Source organism: Protopterus annectens, chromosome 10.part0 (assembly GCF_019279795.1).
Source record: "Protopterus annectens isolate FY-2018-M chromosome 10.part0, PAN1.0, whole genome shotgun sequence".
NCBI classification, from domain to species: Eukaryota; Metazoa; Chordata; order Ceratodontiformes; family Protopteridae; genus Protopterus; species Protopterus annectens.
The window spans coordinates 1,288,395,458-1,288,413,961 of NC_056744.1; the positions used below are offsets into that span (position 1 = coordinate 1,288,395,458).

Below are 18,504 nucleotides of genomic sequence, written 5' to 3' on the forward strand. Positions count from 1 at the left end.
TCAGTAACTCAGGTTAGAGTCAACTTTGCATTACGTGGTCAAAGAGATAGACTTTTACTTCTAGTATCAGGCCTTCCAGTGAACAGTCTGAATTTATATTTACATAATTTGTGACTTGTTCAATCTTCTTTCCATCCATGGAATTCTCAGAAGAGTTAAAAAGAATAAGTTTTAGTGCACAGACTTATTTACAGACTAGCTCTCACAGACATACATTACTACTGGGGAAAAACACAGCTTTGGCTATACAGACCTTTATTCATAATGTGACTTCTTTGCTCTTTAAAATGTTATCCAGATTTGCTATAGCTTGCCTTCTAAAAAGCAAGCATCATAATTTCACGGCTGTTATTAACATGCAAAGATCAAGGAGTCCAGGATAACAAACTATGTCACTGCCTCCACTTCTCTACCTACCTGAAACGAATAGAACTAGATCTCAATTTTTGATGCTAAGCAACAAGTCAGTGTTTGCACTTTTCACTTTCACCTTCATCAATAGACTTTTTAACTCTTCCTCACTGTCATCCATTACAGCAGTATCATCTACATATATGAAATGATCCACACTTTATTGCTAACATTGGCTATTTCTGCACTAGGTACTGTGCCAAGAATATAGCTTAGCACAAGCCTACCATTTTCCCAACCAGGCAGGGTGAAAACCTAAAATTCAACTGACAATTTCTTTGCTACTTTTTCCCCTTTGATAGATAAAAGTACGAAATTGTTAAGCCCCCTTGCCTACCACCCTAAACCACAAATGCCTCTGCTACTAAATAAAATAACAATTAGGTGCTTACAATAAATAAAACTTGCAACCCTGTTACTAACCAGAATGCCTTAATATACGAGTTTCTGGTAACCATGGGACACAGTCTGCCATTACACCATCAACAAGCCTGCTAGCAGTAGCCACCCTGAGGCATTTCACAAACTGTACCCTGCTTACTGCCAACCACATACTTCTGTCTTAAACTCAAACTCACTTGAAATATGAGAGAGATGTAAATACATCTACTATCTGGAGGATAACCTCTCATCAAAACATACTGCTAACAGCCACCAGGTTGTTAGCACTCACACAACCCACACCACTTACCCAAAAAAAAAAATAATTATTATTATATTATCTACAAAAATAAGCCTTCCTATGTGGAGATACTTATTAAATGTCTCCAAAAAGCCTGAAAGCCCTCTGAGACACACATCTGATGCACAATTCCCTCAGCAGTACAAGGAGGCTCCACCATTTGCACAAACACCATCCACTGCAGAAACTGCTAATAAGGGTCTCAAAGCTGCTACCCTATGTCCTAAGGTCTTTCTAGAATGCTCTTTCACATGGTAACATCCTGTCACAGGTGACTCCCCAGTGAGACATACATGTGTACCATTCACTAGACTGATCAAGAAAAGGGGTAAATGTGAGCTGCTGAATAATTTAAAAGAAGTGTTATTCAATGCTGGAAGTCCCAATTAAGACACTATCCTCCCTAAAAACCTTACTGGCCCTGGAAAATAGCATCTGTAACATCACAGTAACACAGATCCAGTGCATTGATAGCACAATTTCCCCTACCATTATTTAATGGTGACTGCTCACTCAGACTTGCCACTAAGGGCATATCTGCAGCAGGCTGCAGTCTGTCCATACTTCCCTACAGGCTGCAGTATGTCCATACTCCTCTACAATTCTATCACATCTAGACTTACATAGCAAAAGAATGACAAAGATGCCCTCCACATAATTCCTTACCATATCCTGATTAACTACATCACTCCTTCTATGACATCCACTACCCATGATGAGCATGTAAACAAGCTAAAGTCCCTTGCTATAGAACCAAACACCATTATCCTTGGTTATTTCTATTACTAATCTATAAAGTTGAAAACTACACTACTACCAGTAATAAACATGTGCAACTCTTCCTACATTTTATCAGTGCCGACACACTATACCAGACAGTGCACTCCACTACCAGGAGGGCAATTCACACCGCTATACTCTACACCCATCGCTAATTCTGACCACCACTTGGTAGTCTTCACCATCAAGACACAACCCAACATGCCCATAAACTTTACTAACTTTAGGGCCACCTCTAAGGCAAACTTTTAGCAGTCAGCTGATGACCAGAAACAGTTTGAAAGTCCCGTCCCCGTCCCCCCCTTCAGGACCCTATTGCAAACACCAGTGGATCTGCAGACAGCCTCTATCTACGAAACCTAAAAAGAAAGTTTTTCAAGTCATTAAATCACACATACCTACAATACATTCAAAAAAAAAAATCACTTCAAAGTAGCAATGAAGTTTTGTTTCTCTGAAGCAAAGTCTACTGGATTACACCACAGAAGGTAATACTTATAATGGAAAGGTCATACCTGCACTTTTTTGATCTATCCTAAAGAGATGACTATGAAAGGCATACTGGCTACAAAACAACACCCTGACAACCAGTTACTACACTACAAAAGTATATGGTTAAATGAAAGTCATAAACATTTAACAAGTTCTTATCGAAAAAGAGGTCCATAAAGAACTACCTTTGCGCCATTCCTTTTAATATCAAAATGTTGCCTATGCATCAAGAACTCTTACCCAAACTAAAATGCAGTATGCCCAGACCGAGAAAGAACGTTTGGCAATTGTGTTTGCATGCTAGAACTTCCATGATTATGCTTATGGTAGACCTATCCAGATCAAAACAGGCCACCAACATCTAGTCACTATCTTGAGAAAGCTAATGCATTCAGCTCCAGATAGACTGCAACGTATGATGCTGAAATTGCAAAAGTACAATTTCAATCCTGTTTACATGAAAGGAAAACATCTTTACCTTGCTGATACCTTATCCAGATTGCCAAGAAACACCACAGAACAGCATGAGAATGAGAACCTTGATTCTGAAGTCATGGAAGTGACAACTTTTTCTTCCACGTCTTGATGAGCCGAGAGATCACTCGGCCACAGATCCAGTTTTACAATGGCTCAACCAGTTTATCAATCAAGGATGGCTGTGAAAGCAATCTAGTTTACCTCAAGAAGTCTAACTTCATTTTCCATACAGAGATGAGATTCTGTCTGACAAAGGTATCATTATGAAAGGTCAGAAAGTAATTGTTCCAAAGTCCTTGCAACCAGAGTACATTACTATCGTGCATCGGTGATCACCCACGAAAAGAATCCACCAAAAGAAGGGCAAGAGGACTAGTACTTTGCCCTTCTATGTCACAAGACATTGAGAGAGCACTTTCATCTTGTTCGGTGTGTAATAGTTCTAAGCCACATCAACAAAAGGAACCACTTCAGTTTAACCAGATACTGGAACTACCTTGATCGACAGTAACTACTGATATCTTCGAGTGGAATGGTCAACATTATTTGGTGTTAGTAGACTCTTACTCCAACTGGTTCGAGACTGACCTACTTCCCAATTTAGCATCCATTACAGTCATTACTAAGATGAAGTGTCACTTTGCTGTTCATGGGAGTCTGCACAAAGTCATTTCTGACAATGGCACACAGTTTACAAGCCAGCAGTTCAAAAGATTTGCTGAAGAATAGGACTTCACTCATGTTACAAGTAGTCCAGAGTACCCGCAGTCAAAAGGTTTGGCGGAACGTGCTTTTCAAATTGCAAAGCAGTTACTAGAGAAGTCTAAACGAGATAATAGTGAGGTTTTCTTGAATCTCAGAAATATTCCTTGTGATAAACATCTTGGTTCACCTGCTTAGAGATTTCTGTTGAGACAATCAGAACCACATTACCAATCAGTGGCTGCATGTGTCAAGGACAACAGATTAGTAAAAAAAAAAACAATCTGTTAAAGAAGTGCCTATTTCAGAAGTCCTATGAAGATAAGACCAGTAAACCGCTCAATCCATTATGAGAGGGAGAAGTGGTAAGGATGCAAACATCCAAAGGTTATGATCAGATTGGTGTCATGAAGAATATTGGTCCAGAGCTGAGACTGTACACTACGGAATCAGGAGGAGTAACTTATAGGCGGAATCGGAAACATTTGAGACCGGTGTCTGATCCTATACCACAGGAGATAGCCTGTGAGAAAGTCTCTATCTCAGAGTGAGTTGTCCGGTGTTCCAACTCCAGAGAACCCCCCAGAGGACAGTCCCATTCCTGTGACAAATCCAGACGTTCTCAATACGAGTTGTGCACCGCAGACTGTCCCTGTTGCAAAATTTGGTCTTAACTGTTAAGTTACGAGATATGGTTGAATCTCTAAACCCTGCAGCAAATATGAAGCAACCTGAACATGAACACTGTGTTTTGTTTCTAATGTATATAGTTATACATGTCTGTCTCTGATATTGTTTTGCATAAAGGGTAATCTTTTTATCAGGGAGGATGTAGATCAATATGTGTATATACCTTTAAGAGCTATCCCACAGCTTGCACAAGTGTATAAATACTCAGCACGTGTGAGCCTGACTGCCATTTTGTAGTTAGCTGTTGAGATGTAAGCATGTATGTAAACTCTGCCCGTTAACTAGTTAGCTTGTATTTAAAGATGATGTTATCCATCCTGATGTGTATGTATTAAAGCATCTGAACGAAACTCCAAGCCTTTTGTTATATGTATTAGAGAGAAATGAGCGACAAGAATGATGTGAAACAAAGCCAGTCAAGATTCAGAATTCATGTTGATGGAATTGGTATAAACTGCAGTAAGCCTGCCTAAACACCGGTGTAACTTCAACAAGCAGAAAGTCAATGAATATTTCATGAAAACCTCGGTGGGTTTCTGTGACTGTTCAGTGGTTGAAGATGATGATTATACTACTTCCATCCACTGGCAGAAGGTTTGACTGGGAAGAGAAAGGTAACTGGGTGAAATCAAAACATCACAAATATTATAAAGTCTAACTATTTTTTACTGGGGTGAGGCCTAGAGCTTAAAATACAGTGAGATATCCATTACTGTCTGAGTAGCATTACAGACAGCACAATCAAAAGCAAGCACTACATCTGGAATGTCTAATGTTTATATATATATATATATATATATATATATATATATATATATATAATCTATATGTATGAAGAAGATAAAATCTACACACTTTTAGAAAACAAACTAATCATGTTACGCACAGTCCAGACTTCACATCCTCCAGTCTAGGTATCGACATCCTAAATGACAACACTGTGTAATGGGGAATGTTACCATCATCTACAGTAAGTGGCCTTTACCTGTGCAACCTGACAGAAATAGAACGATCTAACGCTACTGAAACATTTGAGGCCCCGGTGTACAACACCAACTCCCCTCCCCTCGCCTCCTTCCTTCCAAATGTAGCTCCCACGGGGTTGTACATCTCTCTCACACGTACTTCCCTTCAACAGGTGTCTATCATAAGAGCACTACCCTAAGATTTATGATGCTTACCTGCAAGTGCTAAGATCTGGGCCTTTTGCAAAGGGCCCCAGTTACCACAGTTCTCGCCTTCGCTATCCAGGTTCTGGTACACCATATACACCTTCTGGTTGTCAAAGTCAAATCGAGACTTGGGTTTGAAGTCCTTCACACAGGATGCGTGCAAGGCGTAGCATAAGTTGTCTTCCAAGAACCTCACGAACGCGTACATTTCGGTCGGTGATGGTCCCGATCCGGTTAGAATCCCCCCCAAACCGGTCCTCCTTGTTGTTGTTGTCGTTCGCAGAGTCCACTCGACACTCTGCTGATTTAGTCTACGGAAACAGTAGCTACCACTCTAGGCTAAATCAATCAAAAGAAGAGCAATGTACCTACAAACAGAAAGTAAAAAGTGTATGTAGTTATTGAGTACATCGATTCATTACTAAAAGCGAAATTAACTGCTTCAGATTCGTATGATAATATTTCCTAGGCATGCTTAGTATCACTTGTGTCTTCTAATGTAAAGAGCAGGTTATATTTTGTGTATTGGACTGTATAGAATAGTCATATGAAACTATAAATAATTTAGTTGCAACCTCAGAGTACATCAATATGTAATTGTTAGTGAACTAGTGTTTTTCGTACGTTCTGCGGCAAGACTGAACAAGAATAGGGTTGCCACCTTTTCAAATGCCCAAAGTGGGACATTTGTGGTACAAACGTCAGATTTTGCACGGCAAAACATACCCACGGCCAGTACAAAGGGCAGAACTTCACTTTTTGGCCTAAATAAAAGCTTATTCTTGTAGCATTTTAGTTGCTTATTCTGTTTCTTATCACATTTAGATGTTTTAGATACAGAATAACTGTTTTATGCAACTATTACATAAAATATAGGAAATATGTCAGTCCTAAAATCTCAGGACATTTGCCATTTTTTTTTTATTTCTTTGCAAGACACAACTGCCCAAAGAGGCAATGTCCCTCGCAAAGTGGGACAGGTGATAACCCTAAACAAGAATACAGGTTGGGCAAATGTCTGTACCTAATCATGGAACAGTGAGGCAGTCCCCTCATCTCTTTAGGCATAGCTCTGCGTAACTTTTAAGCAAATGCTTTTGTATGTTAGACCGTCATATGTAACTCTGAGGTCATTATGAGTGTTATAATTCATATACTAGGTGTGTGTAGTTGGAATGTGTACAGTTCTTGGATGTGATTTATTCCACATATGGTGGAACAATTACAATTTCAGGTTTTGTATTAGAACATTAACCCACCAGATGCGCAGTAGCAAGGACCGCCCAAACCCCGCCCAGCACTTTACTCATGACGTTTATTTTGAAAAGTGCTTTGAATAAACATGGCAAAACCATCCTCAGAAAGTTGAGTATGCTAAACATTGTAATTATTTCAATACAAAGCCCTTTCTCCCGTATTTGCTGGTACTAGGATTTCCGATTTGCAGTGATCAAAAGCTTTGATAAATTACATAGGTTCATGGGTTAGTAAGTACTAAGCCAACTAAGCGAACTACCACATAGGAGGTAACCCCCTGAAATCTGAAGAAGTAATAAGGGATCTAGGGACCCAAGTAGATAGTCAGCTTTCCTTTGATAACCATGTTGCCAAGGTGGTTAGAAAATCCTTCTATGTGACCCATCTGACCACGAAAGGGTTCACATCAAGATCTAAGGATGTAGTGGTGCCCCTCTACTCTTCCCTCATCAGACCCATTATTGAGTACAATGCACCAATTGGAATGTACCTGGCCAGGCATCTCCAGCAGCTGGAGAGACCACAGAGGTACTTTACTAAGAGGATTACTGCCTCAAACAGTTGCCCTATGCAGCACGATTGAAAAAACTAAGGCTTTTCTCTGTTGCATACCGCCTTCTTAGAGGTGATCTCTGTCTAACATACAGAGCCATGTCCAACCCAGAACTGTTGAACATGCTCCATCTTAACAAAACCAAATCTACTCAAGCTACACGCTCTAGGGATATAAACCTCAGCACAACAATGAATAGAACATGCTGGAGGGATAGATTCCCTTCGCAAAGACTTCTCTTGTTATGGAACAAGGTCCCGCTCTACATAAGACAGTGCCCCTCACTATCACTCTTCAGGAGGAACCTTGACGAGTGGATGGGTAACAGAAAGTTCACACCAGGGATCATACCAACAGCTCTACTAGATAGGGGCCAAGGGTACTAGCTGCTAGATCAAGGGCCTAGGGAACTAACCAAAGGGGCGGTGAATACTGCACAATGTGGCTGGGCTAATATATGCCTTCGGGCAGATAGCCCAGTACCTACCTATGAACCTATGAATTGCCCTTGCAAGCCATTTTAAGCCTAGCCAATTATCCCTTGGGAGACTCAAACCCTGCACCTTGTGTTTGTAAGGCAAACACCTTAACCATTAGGCCACCCTCCCAACCCCCACCATCTTAGACTAAATAATTTAGCAGAAGTGTACTTACAAATGCTGTACCGATCCAAACAGATTTACCTATTCAAAGGAAGATAGAATATGCTGCATTTATACAAAACTGTTACACTATTACGCTGAGAATTGCAATTCTTTAAAGGGGAGGGGTGCGAACACATAATATGCTGCACGTATAAAAACTATTACACAGACTTAAAATTCGTAATCTGTAAAGGTGCGGGTGGCGACCTTTCTGGGAGGTCTTTTTTATTGCATTTATTGTATGTATTTATTGTCCCACTGCCTCAGAATATTGCTTGTTGCTTTATCTCCAGAAAAAATGCTTAAAGAAGGGGAGGTGCAGAGGGGCTTGCCCCCCTGCAAAAGCAATTATTGCACAGCATTATAACAAAGAAAGGTGGGGGGTGCACGGATTATGGGCATGGACTGCAAAATGGGAACGTGTGGATACTGCGTCCATACTGCCCTGTTTCTTACCCTACAATGTGACAAAGCAAGTCAGACACCCAGGACATGCGGTGCTTTCGACAGTACACGTATAAATGTAGAAAATGAGGATAACTTTATTTAATCTCTGTTACATATCGTGTACTAAAAGCTATAGTAACTCTAATTAAAGATAACATAAAAAGCATGAAGCCTGTGTTTAAAAACGGCCAGAGAATGAATATTGACCATCTCTCTGTATAATCTGTATGGCTTGTCACTCAGCCCTGTCAATCGTGTAGGACATGCCCATTCCTGCGTGAAAATCGTGGTGGGATAATGTTCTAATAGAAAGCCCAATTTCATTGCAGCGCTTATGCCTGCAGTGCTGCATTTCTTGATACGGTGTAAAAGATAAGATAGTTTACTTTTTTAGCCAATGACAAAGGTAGACTCATATTTTCCTTATTCTTAGCCTAATCAAAAGTTTTCAACATTGTTTACTACTACAGTTGTCCTTTGTGGGTATTTCCTGCAGTTTGATATGACAGGGGACAATGGAAGGAAGGAAGAGTGCATATAACTTGGAAATGCTGACTAAGTGGGGAGAATTGTGGCAGCTGAGGTTCAGTGCAGGCAGTGGAGTCATGGGCAATCCAATGTGAAGTATCAACAGGGCCGGCCTTTGGTCAGCTGGTGCCCTAGGCAAAAAGACTCCAAAGCTCCAACCAACACCATCTGGTGCCTCCATCCTGGTCTACCTACACCATTCAGATTACTGGAAAACCACCTCTGCTAGAGTGGTGCCCTAAGCAGCCGCCTAGTTGGCCTATGCCTAAGGCCGGCTATGAGTATCAGTTGAGGAAAACAGCAACAAAGGATTTCAGGAAGTTCATCAGGTATGGACTGTTCTTCGGTGTTTTACTAATTACTTGTCAAAATGCCACTAAGCGAGCAGACAAATGGAAGTTTCCCTTTTCCCTTTTCCCTTTATCTAGCCATCATTTCATGGGTCCCACAAGGCTCTGCCATTGATCCTCTTTTATTTAATGTATTTATATATTTAATGTCTTTATAAACAATCTTAATGCTTATATACAGCAAGCATTGCTTGTCCCGTATGTAGATGATTCCACCCTTATATGCTTCTCAGACAATCTAGAAAATTTAAAAAAGATTATGCAATATGGCTTGAACTATATTGAAAACTAGCTGTGTAACCAACTTCTCCTTAATCCAAAGACAACCAAACTCCTTTTATTTTTCATCAAACTGAAATCACATCCGTAAACAATCAACTTAAGTAGTGCCCATGCAAAACTGCTGGGGGATACAATTGAGGACTACCTCAAATATGAGTACCACATAGAGAGCAATATAAAAAAAAAAAACTAGGATTGCTACCCAGAATCAAATAATTCTGTAGTGCGTCCACCAGTCACTCTTACAACTACATACCTAGGCCCCTGTATTATATGGTTCTCCCATCTTAACTAACCTTCAGGCAACCCTAAAATCTAAATTAGTGTTATAACAAGGTAGCTAGACTTGCAGCTATAAAAGTCACAGAACACATTGTTGCTCTGCAATAAAAACTCTAAAATGGCTGGAATTATCCCACCCGCTAAATAATAGCAAATTTCTGTTAACACAGAAAATTAAATGTAATTCCATTTCATGCCCAGTTATAAGTACAATTGTCCACCACTACCTCCTAAATCATCGCCTTTGATATTCTGACAAAAACCTACTTGACGTCTGTAAGCCTTACAAAAACTGTGGTCAAAGTCTGTACACACACTGTGTAGCAAAAGTCTGAAATACAATCTCTGCACCAGTGAGGCAATACATAATACTCATTTATTTAAACTGCAACTAAAAGAATAACTTTCTGGCCTCATGCTTTGCACATGCTGCTCTACTGGTTAAAAATGTCAGCTCTTATTCGTCTAATATCTATACAACTTTATATGTCCTTTTCCTGGTTTTTATTTCTCTTACATCCTTTACTCTTAGTTTTACTAATTATTTCTTCTGTCTCCCATATCTTCTTAGCTTATTGCATTTCTCACTCTTCCCTCCCTTCCTCTGTACCTTCTTATCCACTGTTTGAATGGTTTACTCTGAGATTTCTTTATGCATGAGTTATAAACTCTTGCACTTAGAACATGTCAACACATTTCAGTGTTACATGATATTGTATTTATATTTGTTTTAGTGGTGGTATATGTATATTTTTCTATATGTTATAGGTGCATTAATATTTGTATTTATTTGTGTACTTCCAGTATATCGTAACATTGTTAGTTTTCACCTATGTATGTGTATTTTCTGTTCTTTTATTTTTGGAGCTTTTCCCCTAGGCCTCAACTGAAAACTGGTAAAATTATTCAGTCAGACTTTCCTGGTAAACAAATGCAAAATAATAAATAGATAAATAATGTGCTACCCTTCATCCACCCTGTGGGCTTCCTAAGATTATGCATGCATAGCCAGACTTACTAAGAAGTCAAAGGCAGGCAGTGTTTCTCCTTAGCGTTATTATCTCAGTGTAGATTTGACAGCTTTCTCATATTGTAATGTATTCGCCTGTTGGATCTGCAGTGCTCAGCTTGGAGTAAGAGATATTTTACTCACGATATGACCATAAGAATGGCAACTGGCACCCCAGTTACTTTGATACTGTGGTCTGAAAAGGTGGTTCAGAAATGACTGGCATCAGTGGATTAGAGAGTTTGTTGCTCATTAGGAATAAGGGGCCTCAACTACATTTGCACCATGTGCAAATAGTATCAAAACCAGAGTTAAAGTACACTCTGACTGTGTAGAAGAAGGCAATAATCAAGCCTACTCTTTAAGTATGTTTAACATTCTGCTTTCCCTCATTGTCTTTCCCCTAAGCCCATCTCCACCTGTCCTGTGCCCTATTAATTGTTTCTATGGATTCTTTTTCAGTCAATTGTTCCTGTCATCCACAACCTTTTTCAAAATTTGAAGATCTAAGGAGTTGTTCCCTACATCTGTCTCCCCTGCTCCCTCTGTGTTCCTTATGTTGAGGATGGCTATTTCACATCTCTCTGACATGTCCTCGTACATGCTTATCTAGTCCTTTAAATTTCAACTCCGTTAGTCTCTGATACCTTCGTCCAGTGCATCCTTTGGGTGGCTTTCCTCAAGATGCCTTACAACAACCTAATATCCCTCTTGTTGCATGACCTCCAGAATTGGCACACAGTACTCAATGTGTAGCCTAATCAGGGAGTGGTAGAGCAGGAGCATTGCTTCATTGCCTTTAGGCTTGTATCCTCTTGAGGGTACACCCCAGCATTGTGTTTTCTGAAGAACTTCCTCAAATCCTTTTCTTACTGTTTCCCCCAGCTAATATTGCACATCAAATTCCCAATGACCCCATTGTCAAGGTTTACCTTTGTCTGCACTGAACCTCAACTGCCACAATTCTCCTCACTTATTCAGCATTTCCAAGTTATTTGCACTCGTCATCCCCTGTCATACTATACTACTCAGATTGATTGTGTTCTGTTTTTCCTCAGGCAATATCTGAAATTTGACATGCTGAATACTACTGGACCTAGAACAAATCCCTGTTGTACTGTACTGGTCACTTTGATCCTAAAACTATCTGTCTTACTACAGTCCTCTGTGTTCTGCTGTTCAGTACATGGCAATGTAGTTCTTTATTCTCAGTGGTATGTTTTGTATATATGTGTGTGTGTGTGTCTGTATATGCATGTATATGTATATATATTTATATATATATATATATATATATATATATATATATATATATATATATATATATATGCACACACACACACACACAGATATATATTGTAACATGTTTATAAATATATATATATATATATATATATATACATAAATATATATACACAGATATATTGTAACATGTCTGGAAACTATGAAATGTGTAATATGCCTCTAAACAGATGCCTTTCGTTATACTGCTGTATGGACAGCAGTTAGCTACATAACAAAATTGACAGGGTTATATAAGGAGGATGGCTGAAAATTCAGTTAGAACATTTTATTGCTTGTACTTCGTTGATTATTCCAGCCATAGATCATGTAATCAGTACCTTCTGTGAACATGTATTCATTTTTAAAATCTCTCAAAACAAAGATAATTCTTAAATTATTTAGTAGATCCAAAACCCATCTTCTCAAGGATAATATCAAAAGCAGCCCATGAACATAAGCTGGGCTCTGAAGCCATCCTGCTTTTTAGCTATGTTAGAAAACCAAGTAAAAAAAATAAAAATGAAAGAAATAGCCAACATTGCTTAGAGTTTATTTGTAATGCAGCTTATTGTTGTGACCAAACTGGCATTACCAATACCCTGCTATACAAGTAGAGTGCCATGAGACTTCTGTTCAAAGCCCCCAAATATCTCAGTCTCTTAACTCCCCGAATTCTCTCTAAAGATCATTAACAGAAAGTGCTAACTAACCAGGACCAAAACTACTACCTCCTTGGGATATGACAGTATACCTGGTTGCTTAATTAATATTGTTAAACATTTCCATGCATACACAAGGCATATGGCACACAGCAACAGTGATGCCCCTTCATAAGGATAGTCTTACAAATGACTGTTTTAATTACAGATGATCAGTCTTACAAGCATCATCTGCAAAGCTGTGGAGCTATGATATCAAGAATCTTATTAGGTTTGTTTCCAATAGTTTGGCTTTGTAAGTGATAGATTTGTCTATTTAATCTGACAGATTTCTTCAAGAGGGTACAGAAGCAGTAGATGGTGGCCACGCAGTGCATGTGTCATATCTTGACCTGACCAATGCCTTTAAAACCATTCCCCATGCTGGCTTCAAAGTGAAATGTTTTAAAAATTGGCACACAAAATTGATGGATAGTAAACTGGCTGAAAGACAAAACCCACACAGTAGGAGTTGCAGGTGTCTTGTTTGAAAGTATGAAAGTGATTAGTGGAATCTCTCAGTGCTCAGTTCTGTGACATCTCTTTTTTTGTTATTTATCGTATGTCCAGGGAGAGAGCCAAGACCTCTGGCTAACAAAGTTTGCAGACAATTACAAATTGGAGGCTGTTGTTTTGATGCCTAAACCTTCCAAAATTAATTATCCATTAAAAACTCAAACAAAATGCTACAAAAGTATAATATCATTAGTTTTAATGTACAAACTTTCCCCAGTCATACTGTCTAGACCATATAGGTTCCTAACAAAAAATATTATGGGCTTAAAGTCCCTGAACTATGAAATGAGGCTGAAAGTTCTATCCCTGTATTCAGTGTCTTACTGACTTTTTTTGGGGGGCGATCTCTGTCTCCCTTACTGTGCCATTAGAGACCTGATTGTCCTGGACTTCCTGTTTCTCTGTAAGTCCATTGTCTCTAAAAGTACTAAAAACAGGGGATTAAATCTTCACCAACAGATAAATAAAACACAAAGGAGGGACAGATTATAATGCAGCACTTCCCAAATTCTGGAGTAAACTTCTGCATGTTAAGCAGTGTGACTCACTATCTTCATTTTAACATAAACTAGATGATTGGATGGGTATCCAGAAATTTAGTCCAGGATTGCCTGGTATGGCCCTCCTACAGAAAGGAGATGCAGCCTGGGGAAGGGTACTGGCAGGGTAAGAATGGGCTCAATGGCTTTGGAATATCTGTGAATCAATGAATTACCTATCAACTTAGGTACCAGGATTGTTTCACAGTCTGCTCAGTTCAAACACTCCATGGTGACATATCTCTCAAAAACCACAAAGTATGACTGCAAGTTGTCCTGTTTTTTTTTTTTTTTTTTTTGTGGCAGGCACACTGGAGCATCATCTGAAGGCAGAACCAGGAGGCATGGAATGATAGATCTGAGTTGGGAGCTGACCTGTGGAGTGTACCTTGCATTCTTTGGGACTTTCACTGGTGTTATGTAGAAGCAGTTAGTCTGAGACTTGACATGTGACATTCCTCACAGTACCTCTGCTGCCAATGAAAAACACATTTTGGGCATTTGTTTTCCAATAGCACTGTTATTGTTTTTTTTTCTCCCATGTGTGTTGTTTTTACTGCTGTTAGTACTTGGTGTCCTCAGCCAAGAATGATTTGCTGGAAAACCTTGTTGAATCACAGGTGGAGGTCGACCAGAAGCTGATGCAAAAACAGTGACAGCTAGTTGTGTTCAGCAGTGTAGCTACCAACTCCCCCCCCCCCAAAAAAAAAACTAAGGTGGATAACCTGCAGTCCTACCTGGTGGTGTCTCAGAGTTGTACCACAGAGAATTAGGACTGAGCAAACTGTTAAAAAAATATAATCTCAGGACAGACTTCAAAAATTAGTATATGGATATGGAAGGAACTGATTACACAGTCTGTGACAAACCTAAGGAAGGGTCTTTAGCTAAAGCTGGAATAATCTCTGAAGTACAAGCAATAACATCTTATAACTGGATTTTTAATGCTGGTAAGAGCGCAGATCTAAGATATAAAGCACATTTTAAGGTCATGGTTAAAATGTGAGCTCAACAGCAAAGAGAAAATGTTATACATTTTAGCAATAGACAGATTTAAAAAGTTTGCCTAGTAATATAAGACAATGGACATTGCAGAGTGACACAGGAATTCGGACAAAAATAGGGCATCACAGTGGCACAGCAGATAGTGTTGTCACCTCACAGCAAGAGGTTCCCCAGTTCGATTCTTTGCTGGGGGTACCTTCTGTGCAGAGTCTACATATCCTACCTATGTTCACGTGGGTTTCCTCCGGGTGTACTGGTTTCCTTCCACATTCCAAAGACATGCCATAAGTGGATTGGACACTCTAAACTGGCCATAGGTGTGACTGTATGTGTGTGGTGCAGAAGAACTACAGTGGCAGGGCTAGCCACCCAACATGTAAACTTTGGCTATAGAAGATTGTCACTGTTGAAGTGGAACCCAAGCTCATGTGCAAAAATGGGAAAAAAGGGGGTGTGGATGGAAAGTTACATTAGTAGAATACTTATTACTTAACAACTTGTTTTAAATTGTATTGTCTCATTCTAAGTCTAAACTCCTTATAAGAAATGTACCATTTTCTATGAAACAAAAGCATGAGGGAGGGGTCACATTGCTAAATTCTGTGCTATTATTACTGAAGAGAATGGTAGTAGTAGAAATCCATGCTGCAAATGAAGTAGTTCCTATGACATTGTTTTTCAACCAAAATAGTGATGTTTTGTGTATTTTTAGGAGGTGAAATTCAAGCCATGATATACTCTGGATGAAGACTTGCCCTTGTCAGAGGTCCCCTAGTATGTAAGCATAAAGTTAGTAACAAACAGAAAATAGAGGTAATATACATCCTTGGTGATACAAAATAATATCTCCTGACATGCAGTAATTCAGAGCAGTTCTAGGGGAAAAAAATTTTACTTTCTGTGATTTCAACCCTTAATTTGAAATATAATGTAATATTAATGGAAATATTTACCACATTTTGAAGAACACGGTGGAAAACTTGAAAGAAAGAAGAATCAATAGACACAGTGTGGCAGACTGATTGATATACTTGATAAGAAATTCAATATAATGACAAGAGGGAGAGCAAGTCAATTCCACCCCATGAGGTCCAGAATCAAAAACCAGGAAGATGGAGTTTGTATAGAAGCTATAGAAGAGGCTGGAATTTGGTTGTGGATAGATATTAAAAAAGCATCCTGCCTGTTAAAAGAAATATGCCCCATTGATGGAGCAGCAGAAACCCAGTAGAGGAGCAGAAGGTGAACTGATTGAGAACTCTGAAGTAAGAATAAGCAAGTTACAAGCTGCATTAACAGAAAAACTGTGATAAAACAGAAGAAGAAAAGCATATAAGTGAGGACCCTCAGGAAAAAAACTGTATTAAAATGAGCTACACAGGAGAGAGTACAGCATCTGAGCCAGTTTTGCTAGTATTAAACAGACTTCAAATAAAGCAGACTCTGAGCCACAGGTATCTGTAAGTATTGAAAGGCATAAAAATAAAAATGCACTTTGTTCTGAGATAACTTTTGCAGAAGAAGGGAAACACAGAGAAGGAAAAATAACAATGAGAGGGTGGTGTCCACCCATGCTAAGATATAAGGAGGGCAAATTAAAAGAAAAGAGAATACTCAAGAGGTTTGTTCATAACTACCCTTCACATGGGAAGAGATAAAGATGCTACATTGCCAGTCTTTTGGGAGAAGAATCTAGACCTTCCACCTTGAGGCAGTATACTCAAAAAAGTAAGCCCAAGTAAGTGCACATAGAGATAAGCCATCTAAACTTTAGAAACGTACAATGGGATAGTGACTTCTTAATTAGGGGGAAAGACAATATAACCATGATTGTAGGAGGAGATAGAAAGCAAGATGCTCCCATTACTTCTTATCCATAGTTTGACTTAAAATTTACATTTTACATAGAGTAACCAATGAAAAGGAAAATCTGCATCAGTTACTAGTTCAAAAACGTACATGATATTAGTAATGAACCTAACCCACAGTCCTGTATTAGGAAGTCATCTGTGGATGGACAAAACCAAGGCAAAAGTATTAACAAGATTTTACCACCTAGGCAGTAATGAAAGAGTTGGAAGATGTCTGTGCTTTTTATCCAGAATGCCAGAAAACTGCACCCCATCCTGTGTTTAAGTCCTTTTATCACATTGTCTGTCCTAGAGGAGCCATTTGAACATATTGCTTTGGACATTCTGAAGACTCTAGTAAAACCTAACAATGGATATCAGCCCCTTCTAGTAATACTAGACTACACTACAAAGATTTCATAGGCAATGTCATTGTACAAAACAAATGCTATGGCTATTACCAAAGAACTGCTACAGTTTTTCTCCAGAGTCAGTATTAAGAAATACTTAGTGACCAGTGTGCTCCCTTTATGTCGGAGGCACTATATCAGGCAGTTGAAGACATTACTCTATCACCTGCAGACTGATAGAGTAGTTGAAAGGTTCAGTAAAACACTGAAACCATTTTAAGGAATGTTACTTGACACAGTCTGTAAAAACTGAGGTCAGCTGTTACTCTACTTACTGTTTGCAGTCCAAGAGGCATACCCAAGCTCCACCTGGGTTTACCTCATTTGAATTTGTATATGGCAGGTATCTCAGTACTGTTAGTCATTGTAAAGAACTTTAGGAAGACGTGAATACACCATTTAATAGTGTGACAGAACACTGTTAGTTTGTAGGATAGACTCAGTCTGGTGATGCCTAGAGTAAAGCAGAACATGCAGAGAGCTGATAAGATGCAGAAGTAAGTTTATAATAATAATAATAATGGACTTGGAGAATTTAACCCAAGAGATTAGACTTAGTGCCATCCATGAAAAATACTTTTTTGGCTAAGTGGCAAGGTTAATTTCATGTCCTCCAAGAGATCAAATATTTGTCTAAATGTCAAAGGCCACTCAAGGTGATTGAAAAGTAAATGCAGTTAAGTATAAGGTTAAACAACAGTGAAAATTATTAAAGATATAATGAATAATCCACAAACTGTGTTGACGTCATGTAAAAAAGTGGAAAATTCTCCAATGAGCTTACAAGATGAAATTCATCCACGACAGACTGTAAAATCTCTGTCTGAAATGCACTTATAGGAATATTTATCAAAAGTACAAAAGCAGAAAATAATAGACTTTCTGCCCAGACCTATGCTGAAAAATGGCTCTCATGTCTAGTCAGACCACCCCAATTAGCAAAAACAAAATATTCATACTTATATTTAACAGTTCAAAATGGTAATCTGCTTCAAAATCTTGCTCAAACAACATCTAAATCAATCCTGACTCTGCTCTTCCTGCCTACTGGCAGGTTTTACCAAAATGCTTTCCATTGCATGAATCAAACTTCCTTTCCATCATATATGCTCGTTCAGCCTTCACCTATACAACCATTATATGCATTCCTATACTTTTTAACACCCATCTCCTAGCCTTAACAGTTTTCCACCCACAAAACAAAATACCACCACTTTTCTTTCCTCTGCTGTCTGATCGTCTTCTGTCTCTTTGGCTCCTTCATCTACCTCACATCCTTCATATTAATTATAACTTCTATAATTCTGAACATAAAAGCTTATGACATTTTAGATATAATGCTACTTTATTTTACAGAACTGTGTAATTGTTGCCACTGAATATACTTGTGTAGAATATCCACTGAACCTATTTTTAAATTCTGCTGTAAAAGTTTTACTAATTA

General features: G+C 38.8%; 1 protein-coding gene across 2 annotated transcripts in view; it reads right to left on the reverse strand.

Moving 5' to 3' along the window:
• The window catches only part of BEND5 (BEN domain containing 5), a 639,378-nt gene extending 633,665 nt beyond the window's left edge, over positions 1–5,713 (reverse strand). The window contains exon 1 of one of the 2 annotated variants that reach the window (XM_044085979.1): positions 5,416–5,712. In XM_044085979.1, coding sequence (XP_043941914.1) covers positions 5,416–5,614 — 199 coding nt within the window. In that variant the 5' untranslated portion in view covers positions 5,615–5,712. Of the gene's footprint in view, positions 1–5,415 lie in introns of both variants that reach the window. The other variant, XM_044085980.1, reaches the window with a different exon arrangement.
• Positions 5,714–18,504: the final 12,791 nt, after the last annotated feature.